Source organism: Acomys minous (genome assembly GCF_964271855.1).
Source record: "Acomys minous genome assembly, chromosome: 2".
In the NCBI taxonomy this organism is placed as follows: domain Eukaryota; kingdom Metazoa; phylum Chordata; class Mammalia; order Rodentia; family Muridae; genus Acomys; species Acomys minous.
The window spans coordinates 71,001,107-71,020,526 of NC_140484.1; the positions used below are offsets into that span (position 1 = coordinate 71,001,107).

The window sequence follows — 19,420 nt, forward strand, 5'->3', positions numbered from 1 at the left end:
TTAAAAGAATTCCAGAATAATAAAATATATGTAACATGAAGGTAGAAAGGAGAAAACAAGAAACAGAAAGAAGGAAGAAAAGGGAGGGGAGACATGAGATAAACCTTTCCTCCCTCAAATCGCTTCTGGCAGATGTTCTAGGCACACCGACACAAAGTTAACTAATATCCACACGCTCCTGTGAGCTCCTTTCAGGGGTTGGAGAGCCAGCTCAGCACATACTGTTCTTGCCGACAACCTGGAGTCTGGACCCACATTGGACAGCTGTAACTCCTGCTCCAGGGGATCCAGCACCCTCCTCTGGCCTCCACAGGCACTGCACTCATGTGTACAAATGTGGCTCTCTCTCCTTCATGGGGCCCTTGCTCCACGTAGCCCCCCACCCCACCTCAGGAGCAAAGGAGCAGACGCTGTGGACTGGGCGTTCAGGTGGCCCGCAAGTACAAGGGTGTGACCTCCGGGCACCACTTCAGCGGGATATCACAATTTTACTCCTATTGGGGTGAACAAAGGCTGCATAGTTCTTGAGGAGTGGGTGGGGCTCACAGGATAGGCGTGCGTAGCTGGCTGATGCTAGAGATTCCGGGCATGCTTTAACTTGCCATTGGCAGCACGCTCCTGTCGTATCCATATCATATTACGGTCCTGTGAGCAGCAAGTGCTAGCAGGGAGCTGTGCCAAAGGTCATATTCCAGACACAGTTAGAGGCGCATCTGTGCCTAAAGATACTGTCCAGATGAGGCCAAGCAGAGAGTACGAGGCCTTGCTGGGGAGAGGGAGTGTGCCATCTAGCAAAGGCTATCCGGACCTGGAGGACTGCAACCTCAAACAGCAGGGTCCTCCAACATACAAACACACACACACACACAGAGAGAGAGAGAACTTTTTTTTTTTTTTTTTTTTTTTTTTTTTTGGTTTTTCAAGACAGGGTTTCTCTCTGTAGCTGTGGCTGTCCTGGACTCGCTTTGTAGACCAGGCTGGCCTCAACTCACAGAGGTCTATCTGCCTCTGCCTCCCGAGTGCTGGGATTAAAGGCGTGCGCCACCATGCCCGGCTCAACTAAAACATTTTTTAAGTTAACATCATTTCATTTACACCTACAGGGTTCTAGGGCTGCAGCATAAGATGCCACAGAGCCTGGTAGAGCTTTAACTGTTGTGAGGTCCAGTGAAAACAAATTAGGCATTAAATACAAAAATATTGGGCTGGCGAGATGGCTTAGTGGCTAAGAGCAATAGCTGATCTTCCAAAGGTTCTGAGTTCGGTTCCCAGCATCTACACAGTGGCTCACAGCTATTTATAACTGTAGCCATGGGATTCAATGTCTTCTGCTGATGTGCAGCTGTACATGCAGACAAAGCATTTATGTACATAAACTATGTAAAATTTTAAAAAGTGAAAGTATCGACACATACCAAGCTCCTAACAAGTGCTTTTGTTTTCCAGATTAAATGTGGCAGGTGCAGGTTTATTGGTGTGCTATGAAAAGGCGTCAGAAGGCACGAGAAATGTCTCAGCAGCCAGTTTTTCTGGGTCTGCAGTTTCCCCATTGTCTGCTGCCATAATAAGTTAGCCAAATCTTGGCAATGTATAAAGAGGTAAGTTTCCATAACGCACAGGTCTGGAGGTCAGAGGCCCAGGACATGATGCCGGCATCACTCAGCTTCTGGTGATGGCGACACGCTGCAGCATGCTTGGAAGGAGCGTGGGTGGAAATCAACCCACTGCTCTTTTGCCCGATTTGAGGTAGAAATCAGGAAAGGGCAAATTGTCTGTGCAGGTGCCTGGGCCTTGTTGGAGCCCAAGGGGCAGAGCTCCCAGTAAGGTTTGCTCCCCCGAGGTGAGGAGAATTTGTAGCCTGAGGTGCTCAGTATTGCGACCCAAGATAAAGCTGCAGCCTGGCATTCTGTGCAGAAAGTCTTTATAGAAGCAAGTGTCATAAGTGGGCCATCCTAGGGTAACATCCTGCAAGGCTTTCTTCTTGTTAAAGAATGCAACATATGCCACTCATGGGGGGCCCAAGTCCTTCTGATCGAGGCCCCCCCAAAAAAAGAGAGCCAAGGAGAGGCTCAGAGGTTAAAGTAGTTGCTGTGCAAACACAAGGAGCATGTTCAGAAGTGCAGAATCCCCGGAATGCCGGGTGGCAGGGCAGTCTGCTACAATTCAGCAGACAGGGATCCGGAAGTAAACTGGCCAGCTAGAGTAGACAAACTGGCAAGCTCTGGCTCTGAGTTCAACAAGAGCCTGCCTGGATATATAAAGAGAAGAAGAATCAAAGAAGGCATTCAACATCAACTTCTTCTTCTTCTTCTTCTTCTTCTTCTTCTTCTTCTTCTTCTTCTTTCTTTTTCTTTCTTTCTTTTCTTTTTTTTTTTTTTTTGTTGTTTTTTTTTTTTTTCCGAGATAGGGTTTCTCTGTGTAGCCTTGGCTGTCCTGCACTCACTTTGTAGACCAGGCTGGCCTCGAACTCACAGTGATCCGCCTGCCTCCCAAGTGCTGGGATTAAAGGCGTGCGCCACCACCACCCAGTTCAACATCAGTTTCTATCCTCTACAAATACACACTCATGAGCATGTACATGTACACACACACACAAAAAAAACCCCTAAAAACAACATATATTTTCTTAATCCAAGAAAGTAGCCAGATGCTGGTAGTATATTCCTTTAATCCCAGTACTTGAGAGGCAGAAGCAGGTAGATCTCTGAGTTCAAGGCCAGCCTGGGCTACAGAGCAACTGTCAGGACAGCCAGAGCTACACAGAGAAACCCTGTCTCAAAAAAAAAAAAAGTAGAAGAAAGTATGAGCCAACAGGAAGGCAGGAAGGAGCCATAGGAGCCCCAGAGAAAGCCTTCTAAACTGCTACCAGCAGCAAGGCCCACAGGAAGACAGTGCCAAGCTCTTTCTCTTGGTGAGAAACATGGAGGGTTTCCTCAGTGTCCAAACAGTAGCATGTTTGGACCTCAAACAGAGGTAAGGGGGACGTCCTGTGAGCTCTACTTCTTTCCCTCCCGCCTCTCTCGGTCAGGCAAATGTTTGTTTGTTTTTGTTTTTGTTTTTGCAAGACAGAGTTTCTCTGTGTAGCCTTGGCTATCCTGGACTCACTTTGTAGACCAGGCTGGCCTCGAACTCACAGCAATCTGCCTGCCTCTGCCTCCCGAGTGCTGGGATTAAAGGCGTGCGCCACCACGCCCGGCTTCGGTCAGGCAAATGTTAAGTGTTAGTTGAGCCAGGAAATGTGTGTAGACTTAATGTCTCTACGAGTACAGCCTACAGCCAGGGTGTGCTTGCAGTGACATCCCAGGTGACCAGCAGCTTCAGGATCACTTAGAATTTTGTTGGAAGCAACCGTCTTTGCTGGGCATGATGGCATACACCAGTAACTCCCCGAACACTGCAGAGGCTGAAGGGAGAATCAAGAATAGGAAGCCAAGCTGGGCGGTGCTGGCGCATGCCTTTAATCCCAGCACTCAGGAGGCAGAGGCAGGGGGATCGCTGTGAGTTCGAGGCCAGCCTGGTCTACAAAGCGAGTCCAGGATAGCCAAGGCTACACAGAGAAACCCTGTTTCAAAAAACCAAAAAGAATAGGAAGCCAACTTGCTGAATCCTAGGCAGCTTGAGCTACATAGCAAGATCTTTCTCCAAAGACAAACAGAGCCAGAAATAGAGAGGCAATCGTTTTTATTTTTTAACATGTATGAGTGTTTTGCCTGTACATATGTCTGTGCACCACAAGTGCCCACAGAAACCGGAAGAGGCCATCAGATGCATTGTGATTGGAGTGTTGTGAGCCAGTTTGGGTTCTGGGAACTTCACCTCGACTCTCTGGAAGAGTGGCAAGTGCTCTTAACGACTGAGCCATTCACTCCAGCTTCAAGAAGCCCTCTTTGACCTCCCCCAGACCTGCTACACCTGCTGGCTTTCAATTTGCTGTCCTCCTGCCTCGGCCTCCTGAGTGCTGGGATTACAGTCACACATCAGCACTCTCTCAGGATTGGTGGGGGTTTTGAAAAGATACTTAGAGGTTGGCACTCACTGCAAACCTGTCAGATTCGGGGAATCTGCAGCCTTCAGGAGCATTGCTGGGCTGATAGGAACATTGTTCCACAGGGTTCCCAAGATCCGCCACTACATCCTTCCCGAATTCCACCCTTTCCCCAGCTCCTTCCTGGAACTCGAGATCGAAACTCAGATTTCCTCACCGCCCTAACTTGTCTCCTTCCTCACAGACCTTATCCCTCTATCCCTCACCGTCAGCACCCACTGCACCCCAACCTATAGACTTCCCTGAACTCTGTGAGACCAACGCCCCCTCCCTGCCCCCCCCAACCTGCTTCTCAGCCCTAGAGACCCGCCCCCCAATCCGACCCTTGCAGGCCTCCTCCCCACTGGCCAGGAACTCAGGCCTGCTCGCTGTCAGGCCCCACGAGCAGCAGTGGCTGAGTGTTTTTGCCCTTGTCGTGCCAGCACACGTCAAAGAAGGGGTACACAGGCCCAGGCAGGCGCTCGTGGAAGGAAAAGAGCGGCGCAAGCGCGTCGGCGTCGCTCGCATCATAGAAAGCCAGGACACCGTCAGCAAAGCTTAGGTAGAGGCCGATGCGAGCCGGCGGCTTCTCAGGGGTGCGCAACGCCCGCGGCTCCTTGGCCTCCACGTGCGCCTCCAGGATCTTGCCTTCGCGCAAACCGAGCAGCCACAGACCCTGTGAGGGCACGGCGTGCAGCCGGCCACGGCGGGGAGCGTCAGCCGCTATCACGCCCACAGCCCAGCGCGGCTTGTCGCCCACCTCCACCTCCCAGTAGTGCTCGCCCTGTGACAGTAGCTGCTGCGCCACCACCGCTACCGCCTTGTCGAACTGGCGCGTGTCTTCTCCCGCTGGCGGTGCCTTCTGCTCCGAGCACTCCACCCGGCGACCAGAGGGGGACACCACCAGGCTCGGGTGCGCAGAGCTGGGGTCCAAAGTCAGTTCTTCCAACTCTGCCAAACAGACAATTGTCAGGCTGGCACCGTAGAGCCTTACTTCTCTCAGCCAACCTAGGGACCTTAGACTCCTCTCACCCTCCCACAGGCACCCGCGTTTGCTCAGCTGCACAGTGAGGCACGAGAGGACGGGCGGGACGGATATGAGTGATGTGTTCTGAGCCCCATAAAAACAGGAGCCAAGAAACCCGGCTCTGTCTGCCTTGACGTAGTCTCTGAGCCTTAAAAGTTTTCTCTTGAATAAACTAGAGTTCCTTTCTTTCCCACCCTACCCGGACCAGAGGCAGTAAAAGGTAAACAGCTGTGTGTCTGTCCTGTGGGCACCCAGAAATGTTAGCTCCTGGAACGGAAGGCTGTGCCCTTGGCTCCCAGCCACATCCCAGAGGCAGTTTCATGATGCAGAACCTCAGCCCCCAGCCAGCATGGGCAGAGAGGGACAAGAACTGTCCAAGGATCACACAGTCAGGGGCCACAGGAGCGGTCCTGGGGTCAGCTGCGTTCTTTCCGTATCATTCACCCATCGTAAACCCCAGGCCCTCAAAGGTCTTCTCCAAGCACAGGTTAGAGGGCTTCAGGGAAGAACCCCAGAAGCACGGAGTATCTTTTTCCATGGCTTTCTGAGGTGGGGCCAAGGAGGCCTTTCCCTGTGTCTTGCCCCCCACCCCAATGCCACAGTTATACAAACCAACAGCTACCCATCTCAGTACCTGGCATCAGAGCCCGGAACATCTTCCTCCACACCTGGAATTTAAAGTCATCTGAGATGACGGGCAGCTGGATATCCAGCCTTGCAGGTGGTGGTGACTCTGACAGGATCTTCTGCAGCCTGGAGGGGGAGGGGCGTGGAGAGGTGATGTTGTGGGGGAGGAGGGTCTCAGGACTTCCCCACACCACACCCCTGCCTTAAACTCATGTGTGAATATGGGAAAGCTCTGGAAATGCGTGGAGATGACAGTTGTACAGCGTGATTGGATAGAAATGTACCCTTTAAAATGCTTGAGTCAGGCCTGGTGGTGCAGGCCAATAATTGTAGCATTTGAAAGGCTGAGCCAAGAAGACCATCAGTCCCGGGCCTGGTGTGCCACTGGGAGCTGGAGGCCAGCCTGCACTTACAGTGTGTTTCCCCGGCCCGCTACTGGGCAATCTTCCAGGATCCAACCCCGATGTCTGTTCTGTGGAATCTCCTTTCGCTCTCCTGCTCCCTCCCATACCTGTGACCTGTCCCACATCTGTGGCACCACGGCACCAGTGTATGGGGTCCCGGGGTAAGGACCTAGGCTGTTTCATCTCTGCGCTCCACACACGGTGCACAGAAATGGCTGTGAGCAGAGGGCATCCCTGGAAGACTAGGGAAAGTGAGTTCAGCAAAAGAAAGAGCCGATCTCTCACCTGCTGGTCACCAGGCAGTATTTCTGAAGGGAGAGAAAATGAGAGTGGAGATAAAGCCATGAGGCAGGACTCTGGGGAGTTCTAATGACGAAGCAGACAGCCAGGGATGATAAGTGTGGGGTCAGAAAGATCCGACAAGCCAAAAGAGACGCAGGACACAAAGCCCACCCTTGGGTATTAACTACCGTGCGAACGGAAATGGGTGCCCTTCCTTGTCCCAGAGGAGTATAATCACCAGTTAGAAGACTGCCCTAACAGACACATCCGGCAACCTGAATGGGCCCACTTAGACACTTTGTCTAATCTGAACAGCAGTTCAGAGACCCAACTCTGCTATGAAGTCCTAACTCAGCCCTTCACTGCTATGGGCCTCAGGATCCCCAAGTGACAATGGGATGAGGTCTCTGGAGCCTGAGCCATGCATGGCCAGGAGACAGGGAGGGGGCGCCCTTCAGTGCTCACCATAAGGAACTCTGTCTGTGGCTTGTCAGCCACCTCCTCCAGCACCTTCTCCATCTGTCGCAGTTGCTCCAGGTAAGAGTTCAGGCTTGACAGCTCCCGCCGCAAGGCAACCCCAGCCTCGCCCCGAACCCTTTCGGCTTCGCGGTCCAAAGAACTTTCTAGAGCAGCCAGGAACACCCGCATCTTCCCCAGCTGCTCCCCAACAGCTCCCCGGAAATGACGCACTGTCTCCTGAGATGGGGACAAGAAGATTCTCACCTAGGGGTCCTCAGCCTGGACCCTCAGTCCCAGGGCTCTGCCGGCCACAGCCCCCTCACCTCCACCTCCACCAGCTGATGCTCCAGGACCGCCACGCTCTTCTCCTTGCGCATGCATGCCTCCTGCAGCTGCAGCTTCTGTTGTGGAAGCTGGGTCTACAGGACAAGATAAGAGATGACAGCACTGCCACCCCCCTGCCATCTGTGCTTACCCCCCACCCCCCACCCACCAATGTTAGCTCCTTCTCCAGCCCTCTGCTTAGTCCCCAATCCATTTGCGTGCCTCTGCGCCCAGCCACACCTCTCCCTAGTACCTTTGCCTGTCATGGTCTATTCTCGTAACTCCCCTCTAGCCTTTCCCCAGCCTCACCCGCAAGCAGCTAAAGCCAGTACAGGTCCTTGCAAAGATCAGAAACACAAGGTCACCACCGGACTGGAAAGAATAGCATGTGGCACACACAAGGCTTCCAGAAACGAGTGAAAGATGTGTATGGTAGGAAAAAAGAAGGAGGAGGAGGAGGAGGAGGAGGAGGAGGAGGAGGAAAAGAAGAAGAAGAAGAAGAAGAAGAAGAAGAAGAAGAAGAAGAAGAAGAAGAAGAAGAAGAAGAAGAAGCCAAGCTGGGCATGATAGTGCGTGTCTGTAACCCCAGCACTCAGGAGGATCACAAATTTGAGGCCAGCCTGAGCTGCATAACAATACCTTGTCTCAGAATAGAAGAGGTAAAGGAAAAGAAAGGGAAGAGGATGAAGGTGGAAGAGGAGAAAAAGAAGGGGAGGAGGAAGAAGATGGAAGAGAAGGAGAAAGAGGATTTTCCTTCCCTGGGTTTCTCCCTTCCTTAACATTCAGTCACAGTCAGCCTGGTGCCCTAGTCAGCCCCTTTCCACACCTATGGGCTCTGAGGACAGAACATCTAATGTGCACCCCCACTTTGGATCCCATCTGTGAGCTGCCTAGGGATCCCTGAAGTACAAGCACGGAAGAGCTTCTAAGGGTCCCGCCTCAGTCGCCTCTGCCTTCCTACCACCGTTACTCCCATCAGTTTCCCCCTATGCAGGATAGGGACAGTCACACGCCCACTTCAACCAGTTGACACCTCCTGCTCCCCTGGGGAAATTGCAGGCACAAGGTGGTGTTTGTGGAAGCATGCTTGCCTGAAAAAAAACACAAGGCTGAACCAAGAACTCCTGGCTAGCTGCCAGATCAGTCTCTTCCTCAGATGTCCTCTCTGGAGGCATCACCACCTGTTGTCAGAGCAAGGCCAGCCTGGTTGCTCTAGGTGCCAGCGGTCAGCGGTTCAGAGGTCAAAGGGCTGAGCCATGGCAAACGAGCACCATCAGAGGTGCCAGAGAGCCTGACAGCTGACTGACTCAAGAAGTTCACGCTTGAAGCTGGTGACACACTGGAGGGCTTTCGACACATCCTGGGAGGTAAGGGGAACTTGGGCCACTGGATGCTGTCAACCTCACCCACAGGCTGGTTGCCTTTTACTCGGAGGACAACAGCGGCAAATTCCCAGCAACCATGCTGCAGGACATGGGGGTGCAGGACCAGGCAGCATAGCGCAAAAGCAGTATGAGTTCCCAGTGCTCAGGAACCATTCAACCACTCTGCATCTGGTAAGTGGGTTCCTGACCCAACCCCTCTAAGCTCCGGGCATCAAGTCATGCCTCAGAGCCTTCCTGCTGCTCCCCCTGCTCCCTTCCTCCTTCAGGCTCTGTCTTAGGGTCTCCTTCTTCCCCCTCCTAAGGCTTAGGACTAAGCTGATGCCCATCTCTGAGACTGGAGCTCCACATCTGTCCCTTAAGTTTCCAGAAGCCTGATACACTTCTTTTTTTATTTGCTTGGCTGGTTTGGTTTTTGTTGTTGTTCGTTTGTTTTTGAGACAGATTTTCTCTATGTAGCCTTAGCTGTCCTGGACTCGCTTTGTAGACCAGGCTGGCCTCGAACTCACAGCGATCCGCCTGCCTCTGCCTCCCGAGTGCTGGGATTAAAGGCGTGAGCCACTATGCCAAGCTCTGCTACACTTCTATTTCACAGGCTCTAGTCTCTCTTCACAGGTAAAGACGAGCAAGGTTTAGAGTTCTAGGGTCAGCAAGGAGGGCATGTGACAATAGACTTACAGCCAGGACTCAGCTGGACTGAGTAAGGCAAGAGCAGGAAGGAGGGCTGTGAGGTGAGGCCCCAGGAGGTTAGGGAACCACTACCAAAGGACAGCGAAGACTAGGTGCTGAGAAAAGCAGTGCCTGCGAGGCAGCAAAAGACCATAGCAACAGCTTCACTGGGCCGAAGGACCGCTCCTTGCCTCCAAACCCCACTAATTCCCCCAACCTCTGCGCCTGCTGTTGGTTTTTTCCACAGCCTAATAAACACTGGCCTAACTGAGTATGTATCTGCCAGTATCTGCATGCCTGTGATTTGTGATATGCATGACTTGTAGGAGCATGTGTGCCTGGTGTATATCATTCGACGATAATTAGATAATTTTCCTGGTGCAGCTCCAGTAGATCACGACTGCCTACGCGCTGTATTTTAGCTATAATATTTATAATTTATAACATAAAATTTAACTATAATAGTTGCCTAGACTAGAAGCTCGGTGTCACCTACCCACCGTGACCCTTGGCCAGGAGTTCCTTGCCCTTCCCACTTCCCTCACGAGCTTCAGGCTCGCACAAGTTTAGCAGTTTCAGGAATGAGAGGCCCTCTGCCATGCAGCGTTGCACAACCGAACAGCTAGGCTCCGGGACTCGTGGCCACACCTTTAAGTTCCCGTCTGCCCGATTTACCAGGCCTTCCACCACACAAACATGCCAGTTTATCAGGCCCATCCAGTTTCACCCAAAGGTGCATGGGCTCCAGTCTGCTAGGGCATACCACAGTTTAGTCAGATCCCACTCAGACATTTTCGGACTTGCTGGAGGACTGGAGCCAAGCCATTCTGCACTCCCTGTTCTGAATGCTGCTTCCAGAGGGTTCCAGTAGGCTTTGCTCAGCCAGAGCCTTTTGATGCCCTCTCCTAGCCTCGCTCAACCTCCTTACCAACCTGGCACCTGTTCTCTGAAGTTGATGATGCAAATCAATGCAGCCTCTTCCCAAGGCCAGACCCTACTCTTTTTAGCCATCCCCCACCCTCACATGGTCCCGAACCTTGAGGCGTGCGTGGGCCTCGGCGGCAGGCAGAAGACGGTGGCCACGGTGCGAACCGAGGGAGGCACACACACCACACACTAGTGTACGGTCCTGCTCGCAGTAGATGCTCAGTGGATCCAGGTGTTCCTCGCAGTGGCCTTGGGGCACTTGCGCCAGACCCTCCACAAGCCGTGCCAACTGCAGGTTAGTGCTCAGGGCCTGCGGCCGCGTGGGTGCTTGACAACTGGGGCAGGGAACCGTGCCGTCGGCTGCAGGCTCCCCCGCCATGCGGCCCAGGCAGGCACGGCAGAAACTGTGGCCACACTCAGCGGTCACTGGCGCATCGAACAGCTGCAAGCACAGCGGACAGGACAGTTCCTGGCGCAGAAGGCCTGGTGCAGCTGACATGGTGAGCCTGGGAAAAGGAGTGCATCTCAGTCTCACCCTGGGTCTGCGGCCCCGCAGTCAGATCCCCGATCTGTAACTTCCTCACATCCCATACTGGAAGAGACTCTGGTTATGGTCAACAGGTAAAAAAGGATTTGATGTCCTCCCAAAGTGACTGTCAACCCCAGTTTCTAAACACGAGCAGGCTCCAGGCTCACCACTTCTTGACCCTGGTTTAGCCCAGGCTCCAGCCTCTGAGCTAGGTCTGGGCCTCCACTCCTCTGGAATTATCTAGAATCCCCTCCCCCAGCTGTGGTCCCACCAACTTCTCTCCCATGCATACCCAGCCCTCTCCTCCCCCACACCTCCAAGCCCACAGGACTCACAGGTCTGATGGGGGAACTTAGGCCAAAAAAGATTCCCAGGAGGACCGGGCAGGAGCAGGCCTACCAGCAGGGTGACCAGAGCTGTGTTCCCGAGACAAGCAAGAAGCAAGAGGCAGGCTGAATGCAAGGGCAGGGATCCGTGACCAGATGGCAATGAGTGCACACAACAGGTGACTGCACATAGTGAACAGCGGGCAGACCCCCCTGCCCCCCTCCACCGGCAGATAGCTCAATGGCCCAAGAACTATATTTAGCTGCCCTGCCCACCCCTCCCCCGCCTTCTGGAAAGTGTTCTAAAAGTGAAGCATGAATAGGCGACAGGCAGACATCTCGTGTCCCGGCCACCTGTCCTGGGCTGTCCTGTCCTCTCCTCAGGCCAGCCTAGGGGGGGGGGAAACAGAGTCTTCTACACCACAGAGAGGACAACTGCCAAGGGCCGCCCCTTCGCTCTTCCACACTCTGGCTTCCTTCCTCTGTCTGAACTTAGTTAACATTTTCACTTCCCAAACTGAGCGCTCAGCAGGCCACAGCACTAACGGCACCTGGGGGCAGGCAGGACCTCCCAAGTCCTAAGAGGTTGTCTTCCTCCATAGCTAATGTGAAGGCATTTTCTCCCTGTTTTTTGAGGACAAGCCCTGGAACAAAGTACTAGATGCTTGGAGAATGAATAGCGGGCACAGTAGCGCACACCTGTAATCCCAGCACTCGGGACGCAGAGGCAGGTGGATCGCTGTGAGTTTGAGGCCAGCCTGGTCTACAAAGTGAGTCCAGGACAGCCAGGGCTACACAGAGACCCTGTATTTGGGGGTGGGGGGGGAGGGGCTAGGAGAATGAATGATTCCAGAGTCTGAAGCTTGGAGCTGGCGCTTGCCCCGGGAGCTCTCAGGCTTTCTTACATGTTTGTCTTTCCATTGCCAGTATAAATTTCAACCAGAATAAAAACCAAAGTCTTCCTTATGGCCTACAATCCATATCCTATCTGGCCCCATTTATAGCTTATGCTGTGACCTGTGAGACTCACCCCTTCCCCCCACCCTACCCCAATTCCTCAAGGACTTTGCTCTTGCCACCCTTCTGCCTAGAATGTTCTTTCAATCCCAGATAGTGCATGGCTCTTTTCCTTCTCTTCTCAATATCAAGCTCTCAGTGATGCCTTTTCAAACTCTGAGATTTTTTTTTTAATCCTGAGTATCCTTGTACTGCTCTCAATAGCAAGATATACAATATTTTCTCTCACTGTCTAAATTTAAAGTACCAAGCTAAAGAGATGGCTCAGTGGTTAAGAGCACTGTCTACTCCTTCGGAGGACCTGAGTTCCGTTCCCAGCACCCACATAGTGACTCACAATCATCTATAACTCCAGTTCCAGGCAACCTGACATCCTCTTCTCACCTCTGTGGGTACCAGGCACACAAGTGGTACCTAAACATACATGCAGGCAAAACACTCATACACATTAAATATCATAAAGTTATTTTAAACCATTTTTTAAAATAATTAAAGCAAGAGGCTGAAGCGAAGTGACTTATGCCTGAGAAGCTTAGGCAAGAGAATCCAGCCCCAACGGATTCATGTAGTCTGGGCTACATGAGAATCTGAGGGAAAAAGTGGAAAATGTGTATATTAAAGAGAGTCAGTGGGGAGGGGATGCGCACCTTTTATCCCAGCACTCCAGAGGCAGAGGCAGAGGCAGGCAGGTCTCTGAGTTCAAAGCCAGCCTGGTCCACATAGTGAATTCCAGGACAGCCAGGGCTACATAGAGAAACCCTGTCCCAAAAAAAAAAAAAAAACAAAATATAACAAACTATATGTACGTATATATACATATACACATACACATACATATACATATAAAAAGCCAGCTCTGGGGTCACTTGTAATCCTGCAAGCAGGAACACTACAAGCTCCTGGACATCGGGATTACAGCAAGCCCCTGTGTATAAATAAGCAAATGAAGTAAAGCAAGGCTATTTGGGGTATTTTAGCTTTTAGTTCTGGGGTGTTTTGTTGTTGTGTTTTGTTTAGCTCTTTGAGACGATGTGTCATGCATCCCAAGCTGACCTCAAATTCACTATATATGAAAGACTGGCCTTGAACTCCTGATCCTCCTGCCTCGTCTACCTAAGTCCTAGGATCACATGTGTGCACTACCATGCCCAGACTTAAAGCAAGTATGTCCCTCTTATGGATACACAGAAGTGTAGAGGAATTGTAATTCAAAACATGTCTGTTCTGACCAAAGACCTTCTAGGTTTGTGTGCTCTGGCTGGAATAGAGACACGCCTTTAATCAAAGGGACAGAGCCAAGCAGACGTCTGGGTCCCAGGCCAGCATGGTAAGTTTCAAGTAAATAAAAGCTGAGGTCTAGGTGTGGTGGTGCATGCCTGTAATCCCAGCACTCAGGAGACAGAGGCATGCAGATCTCTGAGTTCTAGTCAGTTCTGTTCAGGCAGCTCGGTTGAGTCTGTGAGTTGAGAGGCAGTGCAGTGGAGTTTAAAGGCAGTTTTTAGAGTGAGAGTTTTACAGAGAGAGGTTGAAGAGAGAACAGACTACACACAGGTGAAGACAGAACAAGCCAGAGAAGGAGAAGGAGCCAGAAGATTAGAACAGACTGCTGGAGTTAGTTTGAGGCCAAGCAGAGCAATCCAGGCAAAAGGCCAAAGAGAAGTCAGTTTGAATCAGTCAGCTTGGAAAGGAGTTTGAGCCAGAACAGCTAACTTGAACCACTCAGCAAGAGTTTAGAAAGAACAAGAAAGGGTGAGCTTATTAAGCAGGAAGTCTAAGAGGCTGAAAACATTCTAGGCCTAGGTTTGATTGCACGGTAGCCAGAAGCTTCCAAGACTAGGCCTAGGTTAGCAGAAGAAGGCAGTTAGCCCCAAGACAACAATTAAGCCAGGAAAATAAAAGTTACTTTTACACAGGAAAATTTTCATTCGTGTGACATACACTAGCCTCTGCTGGAGAGATGGCTCAGAGGTTAAGAGCATGTGTTGCTCTTTCAGTGGAGCCAAGTTTGGATCTCAGCCAAGCACACAATGGCTCCCAACCATCCCTAGGTTCAGTTTCATGTAAGCCAACACATTTTTCTGACCTCCGAAGGCAGGCACACACATGGGACACATACATATATGCAGGCAAGACATTCATACACACCAGGATGAGACCTGATAGGCTGTGATCATATGGTGAGGGAGGAGGTCCCCTTCTGTCGCAGGCCTAGGGGAGGGCAATAGGGTGAAAGGGTGGGGGGAATGGGAAGATACAAGTGAGGGGAGAACAATTGAGATGTAATCTGAATAAATTGTTAAAAATGTAAAGACATTCATACACATAAACACTAAATAAATCTAAAATAGAAAAAGAATAGCCCTCTGGGTCCTCAATTCCAGCATGACACACAAAAAAAGAATGAGCAGCAATCTTCTCAAAAAAGGGCCACTACGTCAGGCTAGAGAGATGGGCCAGCAGCTAGAGCATTCGCTCTTCAAGAGGACCCAAGTTCAACTCCTAGGAACCCACATCCAGTGACTCACAGCTGCCTACAACGCCAGCTCCCGGGGAATCTGATACCTTCTTCTTGCCTCTATGGGCACCTGCATGCACATGCACATGCACACAGAGAGAGACAGAGACAAAAAGAAAACCTTTTGAGAATTGATGAGAGATAGCTCAGTAGTTAAGAGCACTGGCTGCTCTCCCAGAGGACCCAGGTTCAATTCCAGCATCCACATCGCAGCTCACAACTGTTGGTAACTCTAGCTGGAGGTGATCCAACAGCCTCACACAGACATACACGTAGGCAAAATACAAATTCACATTAAATAAAAAAAGAGACTTAAAAAACACTTTAAAAAAAGGAAACCTTTTAAGAAGGGAAGGTAATACACCTAATATGCTCCCTGTCAGCTGTATAAATTGTGCCCTGTTTGTGCACAAGGAACACGTCATTCAGAACACACCGCGGATGACGGGCATCATAAGCATTTCCGAGGGGAGGGTTTCAGTACTTCTGTGCTTCCCACACCTTGTAAAGCTGCGGAAGATGCACTGCAAGGTAGTCAGGAATTGGTCTTGTGAAGCCCATGACCTCCACCACAGCCTATGCAAAGAACTGATTTCTGGAGCAGGGGGAGAGGGGACCCAAATAGAATTTTTAAAACTATAAAAATTCAAGCCAAAAGGGAAAAGTCTTACTCTTCATATTTTTACGTATGTGTCCATATGTAATTTATGTGATACATGAAGAAGTCTACTTTCCCACAAGCCATGTACTTTTATCTGATATATATATAATTTTAAACTTTTTAAAGTTTATTTTATATGTATGAGTGTTTCACCTGCATATATGTGTTGCACCATGTGCGTGCCTGGTACCCACAGAGGTCAGAAGGCATCAGATCCCCTGGAACAGAAGTTACAGATGGCTGGGTGCTAGGACCTGTACTGGGATCCTCTGCAAGAGCAGCCAGTGTACTTAACCCCTGAGCTAGCACCATAGCTCCTCTGTAACTGATACACCTAGATGGTTTTTCTCATCTGTTCTTTTGCTTTGTTCTTATTTTTGAGTCAAGATCTCAACACGTAGCAAAGGCTGGCATGGACTAATCAATCCCCATCTCAGCCCTTGAGTGCTAGGATTATAGGTATATGCCACAAGACCTGGCTAATTATATGGCGTGCCCTTTATTTTTAAACTGGCTCTCATATTTTTAGACTGGCCTCGCATTTACTAGGCAGCCAAGGTTGGCCTTGAACTCCTGATCCTCCTTGCCCCTAATTTCCTAGTGCTGAGATTACAAGCATGTAACACAAAGCCCCATCTGTGGAATTTCACTGAAAGCAAACTGAGCCCCGTAAGCTCCTGTGGCACTTCTGCCAGTGGGCTAAGCCATTGCTGTAATCGCTCAGATCATAGCTGCCGCGTCAGGAACACAAGGTCTGCCAACCTCCAGGGAATAATTCTACACAGTTTAACTTGTTTTCCCTTTTGTGGCGCTGCATGCTAGACTCTCAGTGTGTAGCCAAGGCTAGCCTGGAGCTTAGGATCCTTCTGTCTCCACATTGCAAGTACTGGGGTTATGACCATGACAGGTTTGTCTGTTTTGACATATCAGTATACGCTGCCAAGGCTGGCTTTGAACTCACCATCCTGCATCTGCCCCCTGCCCATGGCTATGACTACAGCTGGGCCACAGCCGAGTCTCACATCTCCTCCACATCGCCCTTCTCCGCTTCCTTCTTCTGCATAACAGCTGTCACCATTTAACATGGAGCACGTTTGGCTTGTTGGTTTAGTGTCTTCTGCTAGAATATAAATTCTCTTCCATGCTTGTCTCTGGCTTAGAATAAAGTGTTGGGCACACTATCGTGATCAATTACTATTCCAAAAACAAATAAACACAGAGACTAACTCTTTCACATTTGGCCTCTCGGATTCAACCCGATTTGGTCAGCCTTGAGCTCGCTTTACTCACTCCACCCTCAGCCGCTATCTCCCTCAGTCCAGAGTTTCTGTTTGAAAGTGTCAGTCTCCTCTTTGGAGGCTCTGTCTTCTCCTGCGTCGGTCAGCTTGGTATTTCAGGCATAACCCTACTCCTTTGAAGCTAGTGTTCTCTACCAGGAAACTGAACAGATCCGGGAGAGTTTTGTTGCTCCTACTCTTCATTATCTCTGAGTCTCCACCTATTTCACTGATGTTTCTAACAGGAAGGGTGTGGGGCAAATCTATATTTGGAGCTGGTCACCAAAGCCACAAGCAGTTTCATTTAGGTTCAAAAACATCCAAAAGGGTTGTCTCATCTAGAATTTCCATCGTTATCAAGTTGAAGCTAAGGATTTGGCTCATGCATAAGAGTGGGTACCCAGGGCCAAAGGTGATGGGTGGATTAGGACCCGTGAAAGACATTGTCTCATGCGGGTTACAGTACAAGACAGAGCAAGAAGTCATGTCTGAGGAAGGAGGCGAAGGGAACCAGTGTTCCTGCTCCGGAAACCAAACTCTTACAAAGTCCCTGGGCTAAGAGAAGAGCTTTCAGTTTGTATCAAGGGAAAGCCTCCAAACATCCAGAGTGATGAGTCCCATGGGTGACCAACGCCCAGTGCCTCCGCCTGTGGCCCAAGCCCTCAGGAAGCTTAGGCAGGAAGACAGCTACAAGTTGGAAAGCTTAGAAAGTCAGACACCACCCAAGCTAGCACATACCTTTAACCCCAGCACTTGGGAGGCCAAGTTCGAGGTCAGCCTGATCTATAGAGCTAGCTCCAGGAGAGCCAGGGCTACGCAGAAAAACCCTGTATCATTTGACTTCCCAAGAAATCTAACACCCACATACCTACCTCCCAGGTAGAAGCTACCCTAGCCATCTCCAGGAATCAGCAGACTTCATCTCTCCCTCCCTGGGGACAACGGGCAAGACACTGACTTTCTCAGAGCACTGACTGCGAGGTCCATGCAGAAGGATCAGTAGTTCAAAGTCAGTTTCAAGTACAAATTTGAGACCCTATTTCATAAAATCTAAATAAATAGTGTGATTTCCTCTGCCTGCTCCACCGGCAAAGGCCCGTTCTGTGTCCCCTCCACCAAAAAGAGCCTCACGGTCCCGCTCTAGATCTCGCTCAAGGTCCAGATCAAGTTCCAGAGATTAACCCTGAACTCTACGTTCTTTGCACACTATAACGGAACGCTTTCCTACTTGCTTAGGCAGTTACTCTTCCAAGTTTGTACTTGGCCTCTTCCTCAAGAGGATTTCCTGAAAGGAGAACATAGGAATTTGATTTGTGGCCAAATTTAATGAAAAAAAAAAAAGATGATGTTCTAAAATGGCAGTATGAAGCCCTCTCCCTTTTTTGTAGAATTAAGATAATTTTGATTTTATAGCCTTTGAGCTAAAATAACTTTTGTAAAGATTAAGCTCATTTAGATTTTTTTTTTAAGTATTTCAGCAGGATCTGCTGCCGAGTTTTGTTGTTTTGTTTGCTTATTTTTAAATTAACTGTTTCATGCTTTGGATACCACAGGTTTTAGAGGGAAAACCCAAATTTTCAATTATGTTAGCTTTTTATAAAGCTTGAGTTATGTAAGATTTAAATAAAAGTTTGCTACCAAGATGATTGCCTTATTGAATAGGTCACTAAGGCCCTGTAAGTGTTGATACCTGCCATTTATGGAGACGGTATAATTCTACTTAAGTGTAAAACAAGGCAAGCCACAGACCAGCAATAAATTATTCAGTTTGGATAATCTTGTTTGTGCTGGTTTGTTTTGTTTTGTTTGGTTTGGTTTGGTTTTTTGGTTTTTCAAACAGGGTTTCTCTGTATAGCCTTGGCTGTCCTGGACTCACTTTGTAGACCAGGCTGGCATTGAACTCACAGCGATCCACCTGCCTCTGCCTCCCAAGTGCTGAGATTATAGGCGTGCGCCACCACGCCCGGCATCTTGTTTGTGCTGTTAATCGAATCTACCAAAGTCTTTTATCTATCCCTTTAATAAGTTGATTTAAAAGTAAAAGGGACTCGGTAGTTAATGCCATAAGATTTTTGTCTAATAGGTTTTTAAATAAACAACTAAAGGATTACAATTTGAATCCAAGAAGTAGGTCCTCGTACTTGGGAACTTGTTACCCTGTGTTCTGAAGTGGTCAGCATGGTTAGTGTAGTGTATGGTTGGGTGGTCTTCAATGTTTTGAAAAGCAGAAGTAGTCTTTCTTTGATTAGAAATTTAGTTATCAAAGTAGAAAAAGAACATGTGCTGCCTTTTCTACTAAAGGATGATTATATTTAACAGGTACTTAGCAGACTTACTTGGTAAGGTATTTACTGGTTAAAATTCTTTCCAATAATCAGTCCCCTTTGTCTTTGTGGGGCATTTGTGGTTGGTTTGGAAAGCAATGACATGGATATACTAAATGCTTTGTACTTTATAAGTAAGGCATTATGGATACTGTGGAACCCAAGTAAAAATAAATAGTGCAAACTTGTAGGAAAATAAAATAAATAAATAAATAAATAGTGTGATTTATCACACAAGCCTGAAACGAGTTCAATCTATGGAACCCATGGTAAAAGAGCACTAACTCCCAAATGCTGTTCTATCACAGGATATTTTATCACCCGTGACCCCTGAGATTGCGTTATTTACTGGAAAGACCCTTTCTAGTTGTAGTGTGGCCCGGGGTTGGGGATTTAGCGCAAGGCCCTGGGTTCGGTCCTCAGCTCTGGGAAAAAAAAAAAAAAAAAAGACAAAATAACAAAAAGACCAAAAAAAAAAAAAAAAAAAAAAACAAGGTAACTAGTTGTAGTGTGGCTCAACACTAGCACACAAGTTTGATCCAAGAGCTTTCTGTTTGAATATTGTAAGTAGGATTGAAATAAAGTCAACCATAGGTCAAGAGGTGGAGCAGCAACCTAGTTGATAGGAAGTGAACACAGGATTATT

The 19,420-nt window shown here is 49.3% G+C and overlaps 1 protein-coding gene and 1 long non-coding RNA gene across 2 annotated transcripts; one reads left to right on the top strand and one right to left on the bottom strand.

Moving 5' to 3' along the window:
- Positions 1-3,664: 3,664 nt before the first annotated feature.
- TRIM72 (tripartite motif containing 72) lies at positions 3,665-11,180 on the bottom strand. The gene is made up of 7 exons (XM_084764811.1): positions 10,990-11,180; positions 10,235-10,631; positions 7,147-7,242; positions 6,830-7,060; positions 6,368-6,390; positions 5,686-5,804; positions 3,665-4,975 (listed from the first exon to the last, which is right to left on the bottom strand). The coding sequence occupies exons 2-7, from the start codon at positions 10,622-10,624 to the stop codon at positions 4,401-4,403; spliced, it is 1,434 nt and encodes a 477-aa protein (XP_084620937.1). The 5' UTR covers positions 10,625-10,631; positions 10,990-11,180; the 3' UTR covers positions 3,665-4,400.
- Positions 7,463-18,091, top strand: LOC311587818. The gene is made up of 2 exons (XR_014775975.1): positions 7,463-8,703; positions 13,232-18,091. It is a non-coding gene; the product is annotated as an uncharacterized lncRNA (long non-coding RNA).
- The last annotated feature ends 1,329 nt before the right edge of the window (positions 18,092-19,420 follow it).

Coding starts and splice junctions, on each gene's coding strand:
- TRIM72 (XM_084764811.1), bottom strand. CDS start 10,624: ATGTCAGCTGCACCAGGCCTTCTGCGCCAGGAACTGTCCTGTCCGCTG. Junction 7,061..7,146: donor ATCAGCTGGTGGAGGTGGAG/GTGAGGGGGCTG, acceptor TCCCCATCTCAG/GAGACAGTGCGTCATTTCCG. Junction 6,391..6,829: donor CACAGACAGAGTTCCTTATG/GTGAGCACTGAA, acceptor CTCTCCCTTCAG/AAATACTGCCTGGTGACCAG.